The sequence below is a fragment of the Humulus lupulus genome, chromosome 7, assembly GCF_963169125.1.
Source record: "Humulus lupulus chromosome 7, drHumLupu1.1, whole genome shotgun sequence".
Taxonomy (NCBI): Eukaryota; Viridiplantae; Streptophyta; class Magnoliopsida; order Rosales; family Cannabaceae; genus Humulus; species Humulus lupulus.
In genome coordinates this window covers 206,744,410-206,763,878 of record NC_084799.1, presented here as the reverse complement: position 1 = coordinate 206,763,878, position 19,469 = coordinate 206,744,410, and the positions used below count along the sequence as shown (strand labels likewise).

The window sequence follows — 19,469 nt, the reverse complement described above, 5'->3', positions numbered from 1 at the left end:
AGGTCGAAAGCGGATAATTCGAACAAACTATGCATGAATGCATCGAGTTTCGAACTTAAAATCCAAACTATGTTTGTACGAATAAATAAACATAACTGATTCATCAACATAAAATGTGCAAAATATTTCGAGCCAAGAAATGTAAAGCATGTAAAAGAATAGTTAAACTGTATCAGCCCCGAGGGCATAAATTAAAAATAATTACAAAATAAGGGGACGCAGCCCCAATAAATGACTCCCCCGAGGTCAGATTTAAGGAAGAGGAGTATCCTTGGCCTTCTCAGCATCAGTATCACCGGACCCTCTAGGACGAATAGCATGACTATCCTTCTGAGCCGCCTCTCGAGCAGCCACACTTGCCTCAAGACGAGCATTCCACCGCTCAACATATGTGGCCTCGAGAGGGCCCAAGAAGTTGGTATCGAGGTCGGCATTATCAGCCCAAAGTTTGTACATGGCTTGGTCGACCGCTTTCTCCTTCTGCTCCTTATACTCGTCCAGGAGGCAGGCCTTCTCGCTCTCCATGAAGTCGAAGGTGACAGATTTCTCCTCTTCGAGCTTGGCATTGGCCTTCTCGAGCTCGGCATTCGACTTTTCCAGCTCCTCGAGACGGGTCTTCATTTTTTCAAGTTCAGACTTCGAGTGTTTGAGCTCGTCAGCCATCTTGAGCTCGAGATCCTTCGATTTCTGGGCCAGGGACATGCTCGTTTGCACCTCGTTGGTCAGCTTATAGTTGAGTTGTGCTGAAACGACAAGGGCCTGAAACACAAAGAACGAATCAGAATTGCGAACTGAGACATAAATACTTAAAATAGAGTTGCGAAGGCTACCGCGGCGGTGAGTTCAATACTCTTATCATAAAGAGTATTGCAGTTCGAGGCCTTGTGCACGAGATCCTAGTGGTCGGCGCCGAAGCCAGCAAAGCTCTGACCCACTCGAGAAAGGACATCCGAGCTGAGCACAGCCCCTTCTGTCCCAGCGGCACCATCAAGCACGTACTCCTCAATATGAGTTCGGGCCGTTGGCAGCTGAACCTTGGAGGTAGAAGGTTTCTTCGGGGGCCGAACAATTGCTAATTGGGTTTCGGTGGGAGGCAGCGAGATGGGTGCGGTCGAGCCAGACGCATCAACCTGAACAGTCGGTTCCTTGGCTGTGCTCGCAGTAGTCTGAGCCGTGGGGGTCGTCTCGCGGTGTCTGGGTACCTTGGACGGTCGGTCGGACCTCCCTGGTATTCTCGGACGCTTGCTCCTCTGGGCGCCAGCTCCCCCATCGCTAAAGAGCACAGCGTCGAGGTCGGGATTCATGGCGCCTGCACAATTAAAATGAGTTAGACAATAATAATAAGTTTGAAAAGAGAGGGAAACCAGGAAAAGAAAAAAAAAAAAAAAAAAAAAAACTAACTGGAACTCTCCCCCGAGCTCGAACTTGGGGACCAAGAAATTCCCCCGTCTTCAGGGGAGGCGGGGGGAGTGCCTTCCCTATAGGTGGGTGATAACCTCGAGAGATCCCTATAATCGTTGGTCCCATACTGAACGGCTATCCCGTTCCACATCTCGTCCGTGGTGTACATGGTGTCGTATTTCCCGAGCCCACTATCAAACCTATGGACGCAGTCATCTACCCAACTCCATATGTAGAAGTGGTATCTATCCTGTGGGCACGAGACTAGCCTATTGGGCCTGTGTTTTAGTAAGGTCGGGGACTACATTCTCGAAGTAGGGAGGACTTTACCTTCATCTGAATCCGAGCTCGAGGCTTCATCATTGGCCTCATTCCCAGATCGCGGACTCCTCAGGCGAACTGGGAGTGATGGCCTCCTTTCTCTCCTCGGAGGAAGGGCGCCTGTGGGCAGTGGCACCTCCTCCCAGTGCTCATATTTTTTACTGGACCAGTCAGAGGTTGACTGGCCCTCTTCCAACAACCCACAAGCTCGAAGCTTGCCCTCATGTAATAGGTACGAGAGAGACCTCCTGCCATAAGGGAGTTAGAGCAAGGCCTCTCTGTGCCTCTTCATCGCTTCATTAGGGGTGGGACGCTGAAAATTAGCTGAAAAGCGAAACACGTTTCATCTAAATATGGATTTAAGAACTAAAGTCTCGAGCACAAAGATAAAGGTAGCGAGAATACTTACGAATCCGCCTGAACGAATAATGTCGAGACGGGGACAGACCATCTGTCCAAAAGAAGGCTCTTTTGAAATCAGGCGGGTGGTTGGGAAGGTCCCCAAAAACCTTCGTCTCCTTGGGGTAGCTCGAGAGGTAGTAAAAGCCATCCCCTCCCCTCCCCGAGCTCGGGAGGGGTTGCTTTTTAAACAAAAGAGATATAAAATCTCTTGAGGTGAAGGTCCTTCCCACCCCAGCTCATGGTACAAGGACCTCAGGGCAGACAACACCCTGTACGAATTGGTGTTGAGTTGGAACGGAGCCAACCCAACGAAATCAGTAAAGTCTTTGAAAAAAGACTTCAAGGGCAGCAGTGCTCCTGCCCTCATATGTTCTTGGCTCCATGCCGCATATTTCACTGTGGCGTCACGGCTGCCAGGGGCGAAGCAGCTCCGTTCTTGACCAGTCGGAGGTCGACACTTCAAGGTGCCTGACAAACCAAGGCCATGGAAAGCCAGGATTTCAGATATTTGATTGGTTGTGATAACCGTGCTCCAGTAAAGCTCGGCCTCGGACATCTCTCTCCTCGGCTGTGAGGAAGAAGGTTCCCCCATTAATGAAAATTTGAGCTCTCCGGGGGGGTATGCGACAGTAACCTTTAAAGCAGGATCGAGAGGAATCGGCCTAGGGCCTGAATTAGATTCCGGATAAATGGCCTCCCGAAGAACTCTCCTCTTCCCTTCGATGACTTCGTCTATCTGACGGCGGTAGTGAGCTCGAATGTCCTCTTGCTCGCGCGCAAGCTCGTATTTTCTTATCCGACGTTGATTCCGGGCGAACAACGATTCGGGGCTCGAAGATTTTGGCTCGTAAGGGATTGCCAGCAATGACCCCCACCGTCTTTCCAGATTCTGTGACAACTAACGAGAAAGAAAAAATGGTGAGGGCCATGCATGCAAGAATCACGAGCTCGATGGAATGAGCTCGGAAATTTAGAAACGAGACTAAATTCTAAGACCCTTATTGAAGAGTCAGGGGCGTGTATTCCACGAAAAAGAAAAGGAGCGCGGATAATTTTTTGAAAATCCCGAAATTCAAGGGAAAGAAGAGTGGCGGTTAATCAGGAAAGGCGTCTTTGGGTTTCGTGCATTTGTCAAGGCCCATGTTTTTATCCGAAAACTTAGTGTACAAGAAACGTTGCCTAAAAATTTCAAAACCCAGAAAATGGGAACCACACTCAAACGTCAAAACTGGGTATAAACCAGAGACGAAAATCCAGAATGAAAGTCTTAAAAGCATGAAAACCTATCGGGTTAAAACTTCCTATCGTATTAGGCTAAGGATGCAAACTAGTATATACATATACACAACAAGAACAGTTTAAATAAAAGCTGACAAAATGGAAAACAAAGATTGCATACTTACACAGTAATGGCGATTGCAGAGAGATTGTCGATTGAAGAAGAGGTTGCAAATAAGAACTCACTGACTCGAACAATCTAGGATTTCTTTGCTTCTTTGGCCGAGAGAACATATACAGAACGGAAGTTGTATGGGGAGGTCTGGTTTCGTTTTTCCTTTTCTTGCTTCTGATGAACGAAAGTGAAAATGAAGGTGAAGAATGGAGTCTTGTATATATAGGTGGGAAAAAGGAGTTAATCTAGAACGTTGAATGAAATCCTTGCAAAATCCAACGGACAGGGATCAATGACAAGATGGTGCTGAAAAGGTGTCAGGCGGACGATCGTGGGCGTGTTTTCAAGGCACTCAAGTACCAAAAATGAGCAATACCTGGTTGACGCGTGTCCATTTTCAAAAGTGTGACGGTACAGTTCTCAAAGAAAGTAGTTCAAAAGTTTCCTACTCTTAGGATTCGAACAAATACTTTTGAGGAGGCAAGATGTTATACCCAGATTTCGAGCCATGTTAATTATGACCTCGAAAGTTTGATTCACAAGTCAGTAGACCCATAGGTTTGGAAACATGCTCCAGGATTGTATGTCAAGCTTGCAGGATATAGACGACCTCGAGTATGGTGACCTCGAAGTATTCATGATCTCGGAAGACAGCTTCGGGAACACACTCATCTTCGGGGACAACTTCGGATCAGGGTTCCCGAGCTCGAACAAACATACGATCTCGAAAGGCCATGTGACCTCAGAAGATGTCTCCAGCTCAAAAGGTGACGGGAAACCTGGGAGGCTAAAGCCTTAGAGATACGTGATAACCACCTTGAATATCTACAAGTGTTATAAATATGAGATGTAATCCTCATTTATTATGGTAAATCCCCTAGAATCGTGGGATATTATTTGATCAGTTATACGTCTCCTGGTCTTCAGGAGACGTTTCCTTTTATATCTGATTATAGCCATTTATTTTATTCACAAAAAGAGTAACTACCCAAAATATGTGGGATAGTATTCTGCAACCTTCTCTATAAATAGAGAAGCCATGCACCATTGTAAATGACCGAAATTCTGATCCTTGAGAGAAAACTCTGGAGAATTTATTCTTGAAGAATTCCTAGAGATAATCTTGAGTTTAATAACAAAGACTCGTGGACTAGGCAGACTTAACTGCTGAACCACGTAAAAATCGGGTGTTTGATTTGTTTTATTGTATTTGGCCATTATCAATTATTGTTTATGTGCTCTTCTTTCACTGTTTGACGAAAAACGGCGTCAACAACAGTGTACGTTGTAGTCATTTAACACATCCTGCAACTTTTCAAAAAATTCGAAATAATTTACAGTACCGAAAACAAAGTTCAAACAGCTTGTTGCACGCGTGTCTACTTTTTTGTATGCACGTGTAAAAAAGTTGACTGATTAATTAACAATCTATTTGGTTAGAAATCAAAGATGATTGATCAGATTCTTTATAGGGTGCTATAAATGTTAAAAATGTTAAGTGCTGGAAACTTAAATGACAGATGAAATCTTTACATAGTTTGGTTTCCCTAGTCCAAGAGGTCTTGCCGAGAGAAAAACATGATTAGTAAGAGATTAATGGTACAAAATATATTTGTTTTATGCAGAGATGGACTAACTCTATTCTATTGCTGCAAGATTGAGCACCGTCTTCTAATAATATTTTTTACATCTCGAACACTTGAACTCCCTTCAATGTTGTGGTGTCAAACTTCTCCCAAAGTTGCTACTTGAATCCTCCCAAAACAAGTCTTTTGAGTTTTTATCTCGAATAATGACACTTAGCACAAAATGCACAACGTGCAATGTAGCTTAACTAACCAATAGATTAAGATGCTACACTTAATTTCACATACAAAAAATCATTCTCAAATATTACAAAAAAATACAATCAATATTTTCTAAGAGTTGTCTCTCGAGTGCTTGAATGTTCTCACTTTATAACTGTGCAAATAGACCAACTAAGGGTGGAGATCTTGCATAATAAATATCAAAATAAGAAAATATCTTCCCTTAATTCAGGAAATATTTGGTTGGCAGTGAAAATCAATCATGATTGAACAGGAATGACTCCTTTTTGGATAGATTGAAAAAGAACCTAGTACACGATTGTGTCCAAGTTCAATCCACTCTTTTATTTATGCAATAAAGGAAATTGATATACAAAATAAAGGAAAGAATAAGGTCAATCATAAATTAATTATATTTTTTTTGTATGAAAATAAAACAAAAATAAAATTAATTATAAAATAGAAATGAAATAATTTAATTATCCTGTTTTATTAACTAGCTGGCCGAGATCACACCGAGATTTTATCCTCAAAGGTCTGAACGTGATCTTTATGAAACAAATAAGGAAACAAAGTTTTATTTTGTGCGCAATTACCCAAAATATCTTCCATGGAAGGAAACCAAGATATTTATTTAATAAATAAGTAACAACCTTTCTATTAATTAAATATAGATAATAAAAACGCAAATGACATAAGTCAGGGATACATTAATCTAATTCATCAGATTTACCAGTTCTAATAACCAAATCTAACTCATCACTTTTGACAGAAAAGTGTCACTTTAAAAGAGCATGATAGGTTTTTATGATTGGTTTTCTATGCATAGAACAAAGTTTATGATTATTTGGGGGATAGAAACATGTTAGGGTCGAATTTAATTATGGATATATCATTGATGGTTTGAAGTTTGGGTGAATAGCTTGGTGAAGAAGATAAGTCTAGGGTTTTCATGCATATTTATGATTTGAATGCATGGATCATGTTTGGACATTTAAAACATGTTAAGAACGATTTAGGATCATTGTAGTAGTGAAAACATGTCTAAACGGGGTCTAATGGAGGGTTGGGTCAAAGAAAGAGGGTTGAGATCGAAGAATAGTCGTAACTTGCAACTTCTAGAAGGCCATTGGTACGACCGCGCTACCTTTGTCTCATTTTATTTATTTTAAAGGATTTTCAAGCAATATAGGCTAAGTTAGTAAGTTCTAGCTCTATCGTGGCGTGTTCTCTAACGATATTTGTTTTGTTTGATTTTTTTTTAATAAAATTGTTAATTTATTTTTTATATTTGTTAATTGCTATAGGAGGACTAATTAATAAGAAATTAAAAAAAAAAAGATTAGGCAAATCGACAACTAGTGTAATAATTTAATGTTTATTAAAATTAATGCATGCAACATAAAAGTACATTATTATTATTGTTAATATTACATATTATGAATTAATGAATGAGAATTGCTAAGGGGCATCACTAATGTCCAACACCACAAGGATGTAGCATACCGTTATTGGTTCAATCTAATATCAGGTCTCACTTATTTGAATTTAACAAGTATTACGGAGTATCACTAACCAATCACGGAGTGCCACCTCATATGATGTTAGACACCTTAAAATGCCAAATATCAACACTCTTGATAAATTGATCCATAATAATAATAAAATCAACGAGCAGCTGAGATAAAAGGGCCTCCAAAAGATATCATATGGCCATGGGTGCCTTCAAGTCCCCAATCCCTAACATCATATAAGCTTTTATTATCAGAGAAAACCTCAGTATTTGTAGCAATGACTTGCTTATGAGATTCATCAATGGTTGTGATTTGCTCCATAAATGCATCCAATGTTGTGTCTCCTTTTGGACGAAAGCCATTGCCCATTGGAGTATTTTTATTCTTAGGTTGCCCTAATGGACTATAAGCCTCTCCACCCCATTCCACATAGTTACCCAATCCACTATTTAGACTACTAAATATTCTTCCTGGCCAAAAACCAATCTCAGTCCCTGAGTTTCCAAGTAGAAGCCACCAATTTCCATTTGCTGCATCCTATATATGGTCAATGAATTAGGAACACAAAATACCAACTAATAAAAGAGATATATATTTTTTCATTTAGGGCACCACTTCGGTGCAGCCATTTGTGTAATACAACACCTAAATAATTGTTTTTTTTCTAATTTTTTTTATGACAGTGTACGTTGTAGTCATTTAACACATCCTGCAATTTTTCAAGAAATTCGGAATAATTTACAGTACCGAAAACAAAGTTCAAACAACTTGTTGCACGCGTGTCTACTTTTTTGTACATGCATTTAAAATTCAATTGTTTAAACTTTATTTTCAGTACAGTAAATTGTTCCAAATTTTTTAAAAATTTGTAGAATATCTTAATTAACTACAATTACACCATCTTAAAAAAATTATTTCGGTGCCGAAATACACATATCGTTGTAGCCAAAAAATCGCCCTCTATATATATAATAACAAAACAAACAAAAAATTGGTTGACTTTTACTCCTTTCAAATTTACGGCATCAACTTTTTTTACCTTCAATTTTATGACTTGCTTTATTAAAAAAAAAGGTAAAAATTATTGTTCTACCAATTTTTCAAGAAAACAGCATATGTTGAAATAATTTTAATAAGAAAAGAAAGTTGATGTCGAAAAAAATTGAACAAAAGAAAAATGTTCTCCTATTTTTGAATCTTTCTTTTCAAAATGTAGTAAGATTGAGACCAACATATTTATATTACCATGAGAAGAACATTATTATGTAATAGAGTTATATTTATAAAATATACCCATTTAAATTTAAATTAAATAATAATTGATAAAATATGTCAAATTCAATACATAAAGATTAATAAATGAAAACGACATAAATTTATATCTACAATATACATATTTATATAATGTTAGAAATATACAAAGTTATTTAGAAGCTTAAATTGATAATTAATTTTATCATAAATTTTTTATATATATTAATATATTTAATATTAAAACAATTATTATTATGTGAAAATATATATTCCAAAAAATGATTTAAGAAATATTATAACTTTTTACCATTTGAAATTTATTCTTATTTATAATTTGTCAAAATTCTATTAACTTTTTCGAAGTTTTACTGTATATTGTATAATTTTTCCTTAATAAAATCTAATAATTGAAGAAAATTAGGAAAGATAATTATTATATTACTAACCCGATAAACAAAGAGACGTGTAATGAATGGTCTTTCACCACGTTGAGAAAGTGAATTAAAGACAAAGTCAAGTGGTATCTCAGTGTTAACAATAACAAAACCAGGACAATGTGTGTTGAAACAAGATCTTCCACCAGCCTAAAACACAAATACAAATAATAATAATAGTATGATTAATATTCAAGATATATTTATGGAAACTAATAATTAAAATAAATTGATGAAAAAAAATTATTTATGAACATAAAATGGAGACTTACTTGAAAAAATGTGAAGAGGCGAGTTTTACTGTCGCCGTACAAACTAGGGTTTACCTAAAGAGATAAAGTAGAGTTGAGTAGAAAATATATAAAATTAGAAAGGATAATAATATAACTCTATGAAACTATATATATTTGACTCATTAAGCACTATTATAGTATGCATTAAAAGACCATATAACTATATATATAGGAAATTATTACAATCCAGTCATTTTTTTTTGGCTGCACCGGTGCAGTCACTTGGTGTTTTCTACACCTGATCAATAACTTTTTTTCCAATTTTTTTATATGAATATGTACATTGTAGTCATTTAAGACCTCCTACAAATTTTCAAGAAATTCCAAATAATTTACAGTGTCGAAAATAATGTTCAAACAACTTGTTGTACGCGTACTTATTTTTTTGTATACACGTATAAAATTCAACTGGTTGAACCTTGTTTTTGACACGATAAATTATTTAGAATTTCTTGAAAATTTGCAGGATGTATCTTAAATGACTATAATGTACACCGTCATATAAAAAAATTATCGAGGTATAGAAAATAACCCACTGGCTACACCGATCCAGCTAAAAAAATGGTTGCACCGCATTCTTACCTATATATATATATATATGATAACAAATACCATATATCATCAAAACTTATAATTAATAATGTCTCAAATATCTATTGAATAACTCACCATCCATCCAACTTGTATGGTATCAAGTCCATTTTTAATAGTCATTTGAGAAGCACTATATTGAGGTCTTACGATAGTAGATAAATTGTGTAAACTCATGATCACTCCTCCTCCATTGTATCTTTTTCCAGGCTTTGTTCGAAGCACAGCATGCTAATACATTAATTACCAATCTTACTTTTAGTTTCAACACATATAATTAATTTGTTATTATATACATAATCAAACATATAAAAATTGTATGAAATAAAATAAAATAAAATGAAAAAATTAACTTACATGAAGACCTGGCTTCTCAATAGTTTGAGGAGTGATTACTCTTGAAGAATATGCTTTTGTGAATAATTTAGATCGAATGAGATCTTCTTTTGTAGCTTTCTTAATGGGAACTGTTCCACTTGGACAACCTAAACCCTTCATCTTCTTCTTTCCATTTTTGTTATGTTTTTTATTTTTATTTATCTTTGTAGGATGATAAGAGGGCTTCATCTACACCAATAAAAATAATATTTATTTTTTTGATATATTAATTGTTAAATAAAAGATATATTTAAAATAAAATAATTAGTATTTTGTCCCCCGAATTTTGACAAATTCTATTTTAGAGAAAAAAATTAGCAGTTCTTATTTTAGGGAACACGATCTGGTAGTGTCAAAAGTTCGGGAGATAAAAATACTAATTATTTTTTAATATATATGAAGTTACAACAAACCTTATAGTGAAAATTGTGGTTCTTCAACAAAGGATGGTCAAATGCCGGTTGCTTAAAGAAATCAACACAATTATAAATAACTCCATCGCTCTGCAAGTATATAAGTTATTTTATTATTAGTATACAATTTTTATAGAGGTCGCCATTATCTAGTTTTACTTTCTAAATAAAAAAATTAAGAGCTAAATTATTTAAATGGGTATTTGCGGCATAAATAACTAATGTTTTACACTTGCTACGGTTAAATACCTAATTTTTTATTTATACTGCAAAAATATCCAATGTAGATAAATACCTAATATTTTTTCTTTGCGACAAAAATACTCAAAGTTGCTAAAATATTGCTTTAATCAGTACCTCCTTTGTTGGAGTTGTTAAGTCTCACCAGTTATGTTCACTCTGTAATTTTGGTATTTTGTCCACAAAATATGTACTTTCTTGAATTTTAATTAATTTAAAATGTATTTTTATTAATTCATTTTTCTAATTTAAATTTTTTATTTTTTTAAAATATTACAACATGGACCGATTGCAGAGTGACAATGTCTGCTTAGTTAACATGCTTAACAGCTCTAACAGATGAGGTACTTACAGAAGCAATGTTCTAGCAACTTTAGGTAATTTTGCCGCAAAGAAAAAAAAATTAGGTATTTATCTTTAACATATACTGAACATTGTGTATTTTTGCCGTAAAAAATAAAATATTAAGTATTTAATTGTAAAAAATGTAAAAAATTAAGTATTTATACCTTAAATACCCCTAATTTAAAAGTTAAAAAAATAGTCTCAACAAATTTAAATAGTGCATTTAGGTATTTTATTTTATTTTTTTTGTCAGAAAAAAAATAATTGTATAAGGGTTTATACTTTTTTGGACCTTGTGTTTTTTCTTATTACCTGTTTGGACCTTCTATTTTAAAAAAATTCATTTTTGGATTTTATATTTTGTAAAATAGTTCAAATAAATCCTTAAACTCAATTTTGATGAAGAAAAATTGAATATAACAAACAGTTTTTAAATAATGATTTTATAGTTTGGTAAATTATTTGTGATTTCGGTCGAGAAAACTTTGATCAAAATCGGGTTTAGGGTTCTATTTGAACAATTTACAAAACATAGGGTCCAAAAAGTAATTTGTCAAAATACAGAATCCAAACAGGTAATGGGACAAAACACAGTGTCCAAAAAAGTATAATTATAAACCATTGTTTATATATACATAAATTAGCACATTTACAATTAATGTAAAAAGTAGGTTTATCTATATTGTGATAATTATAACAACACACAGCAATGTAAAATTAATGACAATATAATTTTTGTTTTTTTTTTTAAATCGAAAACTCTAAAAATAATATATGTTGAAAATCAAATCAAACTTTGTAATCAATTTAAAATTTATTATAAAACAAAAATTAATATTACTTGGATGGTCTTGACTGCTGGTTTGTTCAATTGCTTAAGTTGATCCTCTATTTCCAACTCTTCTTCTTTTGATAATGTTGCAGTGTTTTGTTCAGCATTACCATAATATGAAATATAACACAATATACTAATTAAGATAATTGCCCTAATATCCATAGATGAATGAGTTTTTGGGTCTATCTGCAACAAAGAAAAGTAATCAAGAGAATATTCACTGTGTATATTTATATATTTGTATATATAATATTGGATTAAAAAAATTAGAGAAAAATAAAACTGAAAAGAAATGGATTGAGTTGTTTGTACCTGGAAAGCTGATAATAAGAAAATTATGTGATGAATAATAGAATGTTTGCAATTTATTGGATTATATATAGAGACAAATATCTATATTTATCTATAAATATATTTAGTTATATGATATCAACATTTGACCAGGCTTGTCAAAAAATTCTAAATATATGTATTTATAGTTAGAGATATGCCTGACGAGATTTATCCAAATTAAATAATCTAAATATGCACAATTGACAAATAATAAATTGTTAGGAAAACTAAATTAAATAATTTGGATGGACTAGGGAATAAATATTGTAGTGTTTCGGATTGTGTAGATATAATATGCAGAAATTATATATAAATTAAAAAATATAACTGCGTTTCGTGTAGCCTTTTGTAATGATTAAAAAATACATTTTTTAATTTGTTTAAGAAATTTTAAATTGTTGACACCATTTTTCGTCAACTTAAAATGTAGAGTACTTAAACAATAGGAATTATGGCGCAGATAAATAATATGGCAAAACAACAAGAATTTTACGTAGTTCAGCAGTTAATTCTGCCTAATCCACGAGTCTATTTTATTAAGACTTGAAGTTTTCTGGAAATCCTTCAGGGATGAATTCTCCAGAATTTCTCTCAGTATATCAAAATATCCCTCCCCCCCTTTTACAAATGTTTATGAACTCTCTATTTATAGAGAGCTTTCAGAGTTCATTCCCACATCTTTTGGGAAGATACTTTTGCTTATTAATTAAAGTAATGATATTAAATATTGTAACTCCTATATACAAGGAAACGTCTCCTGAAGACCAGGGGACGTATAACAGACTTGTTAATATCTCTTTAATGTTTGGATGTTACAACAATAAATATCTTTAAATGCATGGAACGCGTCTCATCAGATGACCCATTAAATCTTTCGAGATCGGCAATCAGCATCATGTCGGTCCAGGTCTATAGATAAGTTATGAGCTAGCCGTTTTACCCCAAGACCAGCTCAGAACAGGTAAATACCATCGAGGCTGTTACACTCCGAGCTTGTACTCCTGCTAAGCTCGGGCTACTTGATCCGAAGACACCCAACAACAAATATACCCCGATGCTAAGTTCTTTCGAGCTCATAAATGACTTCGAGGTTAAAATGCCTTCGAGATTGCCATCTTGATTCGAGGGTTCGACATCTGGGCCACGCACATGCGTTTTAGATATCTTGAGCTCACACTTGACGAATCCAGCTTTCGAGATCACAATCTCGGGTCTCGAAATCTAGGTGTAACATAAATAATTAAAGTTTCAAAAACAAAATTCAAATAACTTGTTGTAAGCTTGATTGTATTTATTTATTGTTATTTTTATTATTGGTATTAATTATACGCTTTGCGTGATTTTTTTTATAAAAATCATAAATTATGTATAAATAAATATATAAAATAATTAGAAAAAATCTAATATATATTAATAATAATAATATAATTATTAGAAAATTAGTCATTCACAAATATCTTATTTAAAATTAAAAAATAGTAGAATAAAAAAAATTAGAAAATAAATATAGTGCTTTAGAATGATTTTAGAGTGTCACGTCAACTTTTTAAAACTCTAATTTATATAAATATATAGATATAGATATTAGAGTAATGTTAGTAACATATAGAAATTATTTTAACTATTTATATTATATATTATATAATTTTAAATTGTGTGATTAAAATTAAATGTGTCTTTAATAAATATTATTTATGTATAGTAATAATAATTTTAATATTCAAATAAGACTAGAAAAGTTGTATAATTTTTCTTAGTTGATTTGATGGTTCAAATGTAGTGCATCTTGGCTTCTTATACTCATCAATTATCCAAAAATCAAAGCTCCCTAGTAGTCATATTTTTGCTACCCACACTATAAATACCCATTATTGTTTGAAGATTCTAATTAATTAAGAGTATTTGAAAAAAACAGTTTTTTTAAGTAATCACTTTGAAAAGTAGTTTTTTATTCTATAATTATTTATAAAATAGTTTTCTAACCACACTCCACATTCTATTAAAAATTCTTAACATCCTATTTAAAAGCTATTTTATAAAAAAAATATCAAAAATATATTATTTATAAAATAGTTTTCTAAACACACTCCGACACTCTATTAAAAATTCTCAATATCCTATTTAAAAGTTATTTTATAAAAAAAATATCAAAAAAATATTATTTATAAAATAGTTTTCTAAACACACTTGACACTCTATTAAAAATTCTCAACATCCTATTTAAAAGCTAGCTATTTTATAAAAATAGTATATCAAAAATATATTATTTTACAAAATAACATTAAAAAATGATTAATTTTCACCAATTACTAAATTAATAATGTCATTTAAGCGCTTGGTACCATAAAGGAATATTAGCAAATACTTTTCTTTTATTTCTTCTATGGTTTGATCTTTGGGTCTCCTTTCTTTTCTTAATAACTAATTAGGTTTTCCATTATGGTGTTTTACTTACACAAATCAACAAGAATGAATTAAACTATCATCATTAATAATTGTGGTAAATTATATATTAAAAAAAAAAGGAAATTTAACTATTAATGTATTAAGTGAGATTGTACTTAAAAAATACAATATCACTATAGGAATCTCATTTTGGTCCTATTATTTACCTTCGTTCCCAAAATACCTCTGCCATTTGTTCCCTCTCTCACTCTCTCTTTTCTCTCGGTGTCTCTATATTCTCTCTCACTCTCGGTCTCGAACCAAAAAAACTCGCAAAACTCACATTTGAATCTGTCGCAGCCCAACGAAATCGGCTTAGAGAAGCATTATCGAAAAGGGTCTTTGGTCGTTTAGTCGGAACTAGCACTTGACCATCGGACCGGAAGCACCCAGAGGCAATGAAACAACTCCACAGTAGGCAAAACAACTCCCAAGTACGCGAAGGTGAGGGTTTTCTTTTTAATCTGCAATGTCTGGTTTTTTGTTGATGTTTTGTTCATAGGATAGATTGAGGCTGGGTAACTGAGAAATCTGGGTTTTTTTTCAAAAAATTTGACCCACCTCGATAGGCCTCAATAGAACTCAATAGTATATGTTATGTTATGTTTTTAATGTGCCTCGATTGACCTCGATAGATCTCCATGCTATTAGATATAATTAGTTTTAGTGTGCCTCGATAGGCCTCGATAGAATAAGACAAATGGTTGATTTATAACCTGCCTCAATAGGCCTTGATAGGCCTCGATGATATTAGATATATTCAACTTTAGTGTGCCTCAATAGGCCTCGATATGCCTCGATAGACCTTGATAGAATAAGACATATGGCTGGTTTAGCACCTGCCTCAATAGGCCTCGATAGAATAAGACTTATGACTGATTTAGCATCTGCCTCGATAGGCCTCGACAGAGGTAGATATATTATGGTTTTACATTGCCTCGATAGGCCATGATAGGACTCGATAGAACTATGCATTTTCTTATTTTACATGGGCCTCGATAGTTACCAAATTGTTTAAAATTGTACTTTTAACATTTTTTTTCCAGGTGCCTGAATTGATTGAGTCATTGGAGAAGCATTTTCATGGTCGTGTCACCTATAGGGGTAGTGCTTACTTGGAAACCTTTATAGAGCAGTTTAAGAGGCACATGCTAATTGAACGGGCACAGGCATGTCCGTTGGGACAATTCTTCAAGGCTAAGCCGTTTAGTTTTTTTGGGGTTCTGTTGCATCAGCTTATGTTGTGGAAGGTGGAAATCAAGAAGGATGAAGAGGTCCAATTCTACTTGGGCAACAGTCTTTGCAAATTTGGGATTGCAGAGTTTGCTCTAGTCACCGGGCTGAATTTTGGGAACACCCCGTCCCCAGACGAGTTGAGAGAGCACCTTTCAAGTGATCAGATCATCTAGGAATACTTTAATGGTGATTCGAAGGTTAGTTTCGATTGTTTGGAAGATGCTTTAAAGGCCTTGACAAACCCAGAAGATGCATTTAAGCTTGGTTTGTGCTATTTGATAGAGTGGGTACTGAATGCCTAGAGAAACAATGACAATATAGGATGATTCCCTGAAGATGGTTAAGGATCTTGACTACTTTTTAAGTATCTGTGGGGGAAGTTGTCCTTCAAGAAGGTTATTAGAGGAGTTCACAAGGACATTCAGAAGCAATTGAAGCATTATGAGGAGAAGAAGAAAGAGGGTTCGAGCAAAAAATAGAATGAGTCTAAGTATAGTTTCTATGGCTATGCCCCCGCACTTCTGTACTAGGATTTTGAGGCCATGCCAGCTATCGGGAGTAAGTTCGGTGAGAACAGTGGGAACCAAATTCCCAAGATGCTTAGTTGGGCTACGAAGACCGATGTCACTATTTCAACAGCTGAGTTGGTTCCGATGCTCGCCAAGCGTTGAGTAAGTTCCACTTTATCTTGTTAAATGCCATAAATTAATTGATTAACGATTTATTTTATTAAAGTTTTTCTGACACATGTTATTCGACCATGCAGTTAGTGGTATTTTCCATGCTGAAGCCACGTCCTAGTGAGGTAATCTACTACAATAGGCTCCCAGACGTTGATTCCAGGTTATTCCTTGAGTTGGAATCAACTCTAGCAGAGGTTGGGACTGCAGTGGAGGAAGTAATATGAGAAATAGGCAGAGAAGCTGGCAGAGGTTGCAAAGGAAGCTTCCACTTTTTACGAGGATGTCCCGAGGGTTGAGGAAGGCACTTCACAGGCTTGTGCACCTTCCTCTAGTCAGGTTGCCCAGCCTGATTATGAGCAGTTGATGCAAAGGTTCAAGAAGGTTGAGGAGGGCCAGACAACCTTACTTCATAATCAGACTATGATCATGACTCAGTTGGCGCAACTGCTTTCAGTGGTCTCAGGTTGATCCACCCACTTAAAATCAGATATAGAGTCTGATATCTTGCCTGAGGACTACGAGCCCGATGATCCACCCTCCACTCCACAAGCCCAGAAATTTGTAGTCGCTAGTGACGCCGATAGTCCCAGTGTACAAGTGCTACAACATGAGGAGGCAGCTGGCCTTGAAGTTGTCAGGAAGAAACGCAGGGCCAACCGTTTTGATGACTTCATTGACCCAACGAAAAGGATGAGAGAAGATAAACATGGGCTAGTTACTAAACCTTTGAGGAAGTGTGATTCGCAGCAGGAGAATAGCTTCCATAAGTGGACCATCGGGAGGATCGACAACAAGAGAGATCAAAACGTCCACACTGGGACGCACGGTGTGGCATGGTTCTTGTAGTTGCACACAGTCCATACTTAGCTTTGGTTTTCGGTATGTAAATTACATTTATGTTTTCAATTCAATCTTAAGATATATTGATGATACTAATGAATTTTCATGTTTTTTCAACATATTGATGTCGCTCTGCACATGCTACACCGCCGATGCCACTTTTATCATGGCGCATTTCGGCAGGATGCTGCAATCATGAACACCACCTTCCCCCAAGTGTGCCTAGGTCGTTGGAATCATTTCAGAGAGACCGACACTAAGTATACATGGGGCAACGATGAGTTGAAGATGTTGAAGGGTGATGATAATCAATTCTTCGTATCCTGGCAAAATGTGAGTGAAGTATATTTTGCCTTGCACGTCGAAAAAATTGCACATTGGATCGCCATTGAAGTCTCCATTCCAACGTGTTTCATCAACATTTATGATTCCAACCATAGCATGCTTAGTCCAACTCTGTTGGAGGAAGTGATCAAGCCTTGGTGCCTATTGTTGCCTTCATTGTTGTGGTGTTCTGGCATGTTTGACGACCATGACGACCTCCAGACATATCCTGAGCATAACGCAAAGCATTTTTCATATTGTCATATTTCTCCAAATGAGTGTCCTCAGACTAAGACAAGGTATTCCCTATTTAATTAGTGTATTTTGAAATATGAATTTTAAAGTTATTTTTATCTTGTATTAACACAAAAAAAATCGACTATATGCAGTGGGGATTGTGGTCTGTTTGCCATCAAACATATCGAGCATTTGGTTTCCAAGCTACCACTCGATACCGTTATCGATGAGAATATCCAACATTTAAGGACCAAGTGGTGTGTGGACCTATTCTATCAGAATTTGTCACCGTGATGCCTTTACATTTTCTTGATATACCTCTTGTGTAGTATAGTATATAATTATTTTTGTATATTATTTTTTTTATCAAACATTATTCTTTGAAAAAGTTATTAAATAAAATACTACTAAATTCACATAACGTGTCTGCCTCAACAAAACTCGATGGGTCAAACAAACTGCCTCAATAAGCCTCGATAGGTAAAAAACAATACTAACCAAATCTGCCTCAATAGATATCGATAGGACTTGATTGGCCTCGATAGGTAAATAACGCTTAAACAAATATGCCTCGATAGACCTCGCTATGCCTCGATAGGGTCATAATAATACATAACGATATATGCCTCGATAGGACTCGATAAACCTCGATTGGTCCAGATGAAGGCCTATCGAGACAGACAGGAAAAATTTTGTGAAGAGCTATTTATTTATATCAAAACCAACAAAGTATTAGAAGAGCTATTGGATATAAGAAATAGAGCAAATCAATTGAATAATTACAAAACACAAATTTTTAAAGCCTAGCCTTACATGACTTTCTATTGTGCCCACTACCACCACATTTGCTACACTTACGTGGCTTGACGATCTTTTCCATGCGTGAAGCATAGCGGTTTGTCTTTCGCCTACCCACTTTATGCTTCCTGGGCCTTTCTACAGAGGTTTTCTCAACGGGGACGCCAGCAACCATATATCTGATGTGATCAGGGATTACCCGTTCATCCTCGTTCCTAACAGGGTAAATAGTTTCTTTATAAGTGTCCCTCAATGCCTCGATTCTATCGTAAGGGGAACACAATGAGTAAATGTTTATGCTTCTTTTTCTAGATACAGCAAAAGCATGTACACATGGTATCCCAATGGTTTGGAACATGCAACAAGAGCATAATTTTGTGCCAAGTTCACCTTACAATCACCATTACCATCGACCACAAGAAATTCATGATGACCAAGGACTTGGACATCCAAGAAAATTGCTTTCACACCTGTTTGCTTCAAATAATTTTCCATCTCAGGTGATAACACAGTTGTTGTTGTTGCACCTCTTTCACGTCTATCTGCAAACCAAGATTGAAGAGTGAATCTTATGAATTTAAGAAAAGTGGCGACTGTAAAGCTCTTTGCCTCATTGGTTTTATTGTTAAAGCTTTCTACGTAGTTACTCGTCATGATATTGTATCGATTACCAGGAAAATAAGCGCTACTCCACCTTTCAAAACCAATTCCCTCAAGATATTGAGCAATGGGTGAATCAATTACCTTAATCTTGTCAGAGAACTTATGAAATTTCGTTCTTCGAAACGCGTACGCTGTACACCCCATGATGTATTGACAATGGTCAGTTTTGAATTTTGCCACCACATTCATACAGATGTGGTGGTAACATGCACCGTGATAAGCATCTGGGAACACAAGCTCCAAAGCACGATTAATGCTTTTATGCCTGTCTTATACAAAAACTAGGTT

At 35.3% G+C, this 19,469-nt stretch overlaps 1 protein-coding gene across 1 annotated transcript; it reads right to left on the bottom strand.

Moving 5' to 3' along the window:
- Nucleotides 1-6,992: 6,992 nt before the first annotated feature.
- Nucleotides 6,993-14,593, bottom strand: LOC133792660 (protein neprosin-like). Its single transcript, XM_062230567.1, has 7 exons — nt 14,585-14,593; nt 11,614-11,808; nt 10,203-10,292; nt 9,490-9,642; nt 8,800-8,853; nt 8,540-8,677; nt 6,993-7,376 (listed from the first exon to the last, which is right to left on the bottom strand). The coding sequence occupies exons 1-7, from the start codon at nt 14,591-14,593 to the stop codon at nt 6,993-6,995; spliced, it is 1,023 nt and encodes a 340-aa protein (XP_062086551.1).
- Between the last annotated feature and the right edge of the window lie 4,876 nt (nt 14,594-19,469).

Bases quoted from the DNA above. Each gene is read 5' to 3' on its own strand.
- LOC133792660 (XM_062230567.1), bottom strand. The intron at 9,643-10,202 runs GTTTGTTGTAAC...TTAATGTATTAG, and splicing joins ACCACAATTTTCACTATAAG to CATGCTGTGCTTCGAACAAA. The intron at 8,854-9,489 runs GTGAGTTATTCA...TTATCTCTTTAG, and splicing joins CCATACAAGTTGGATGGATG to GTAAACCCTAGTTTGTACGG.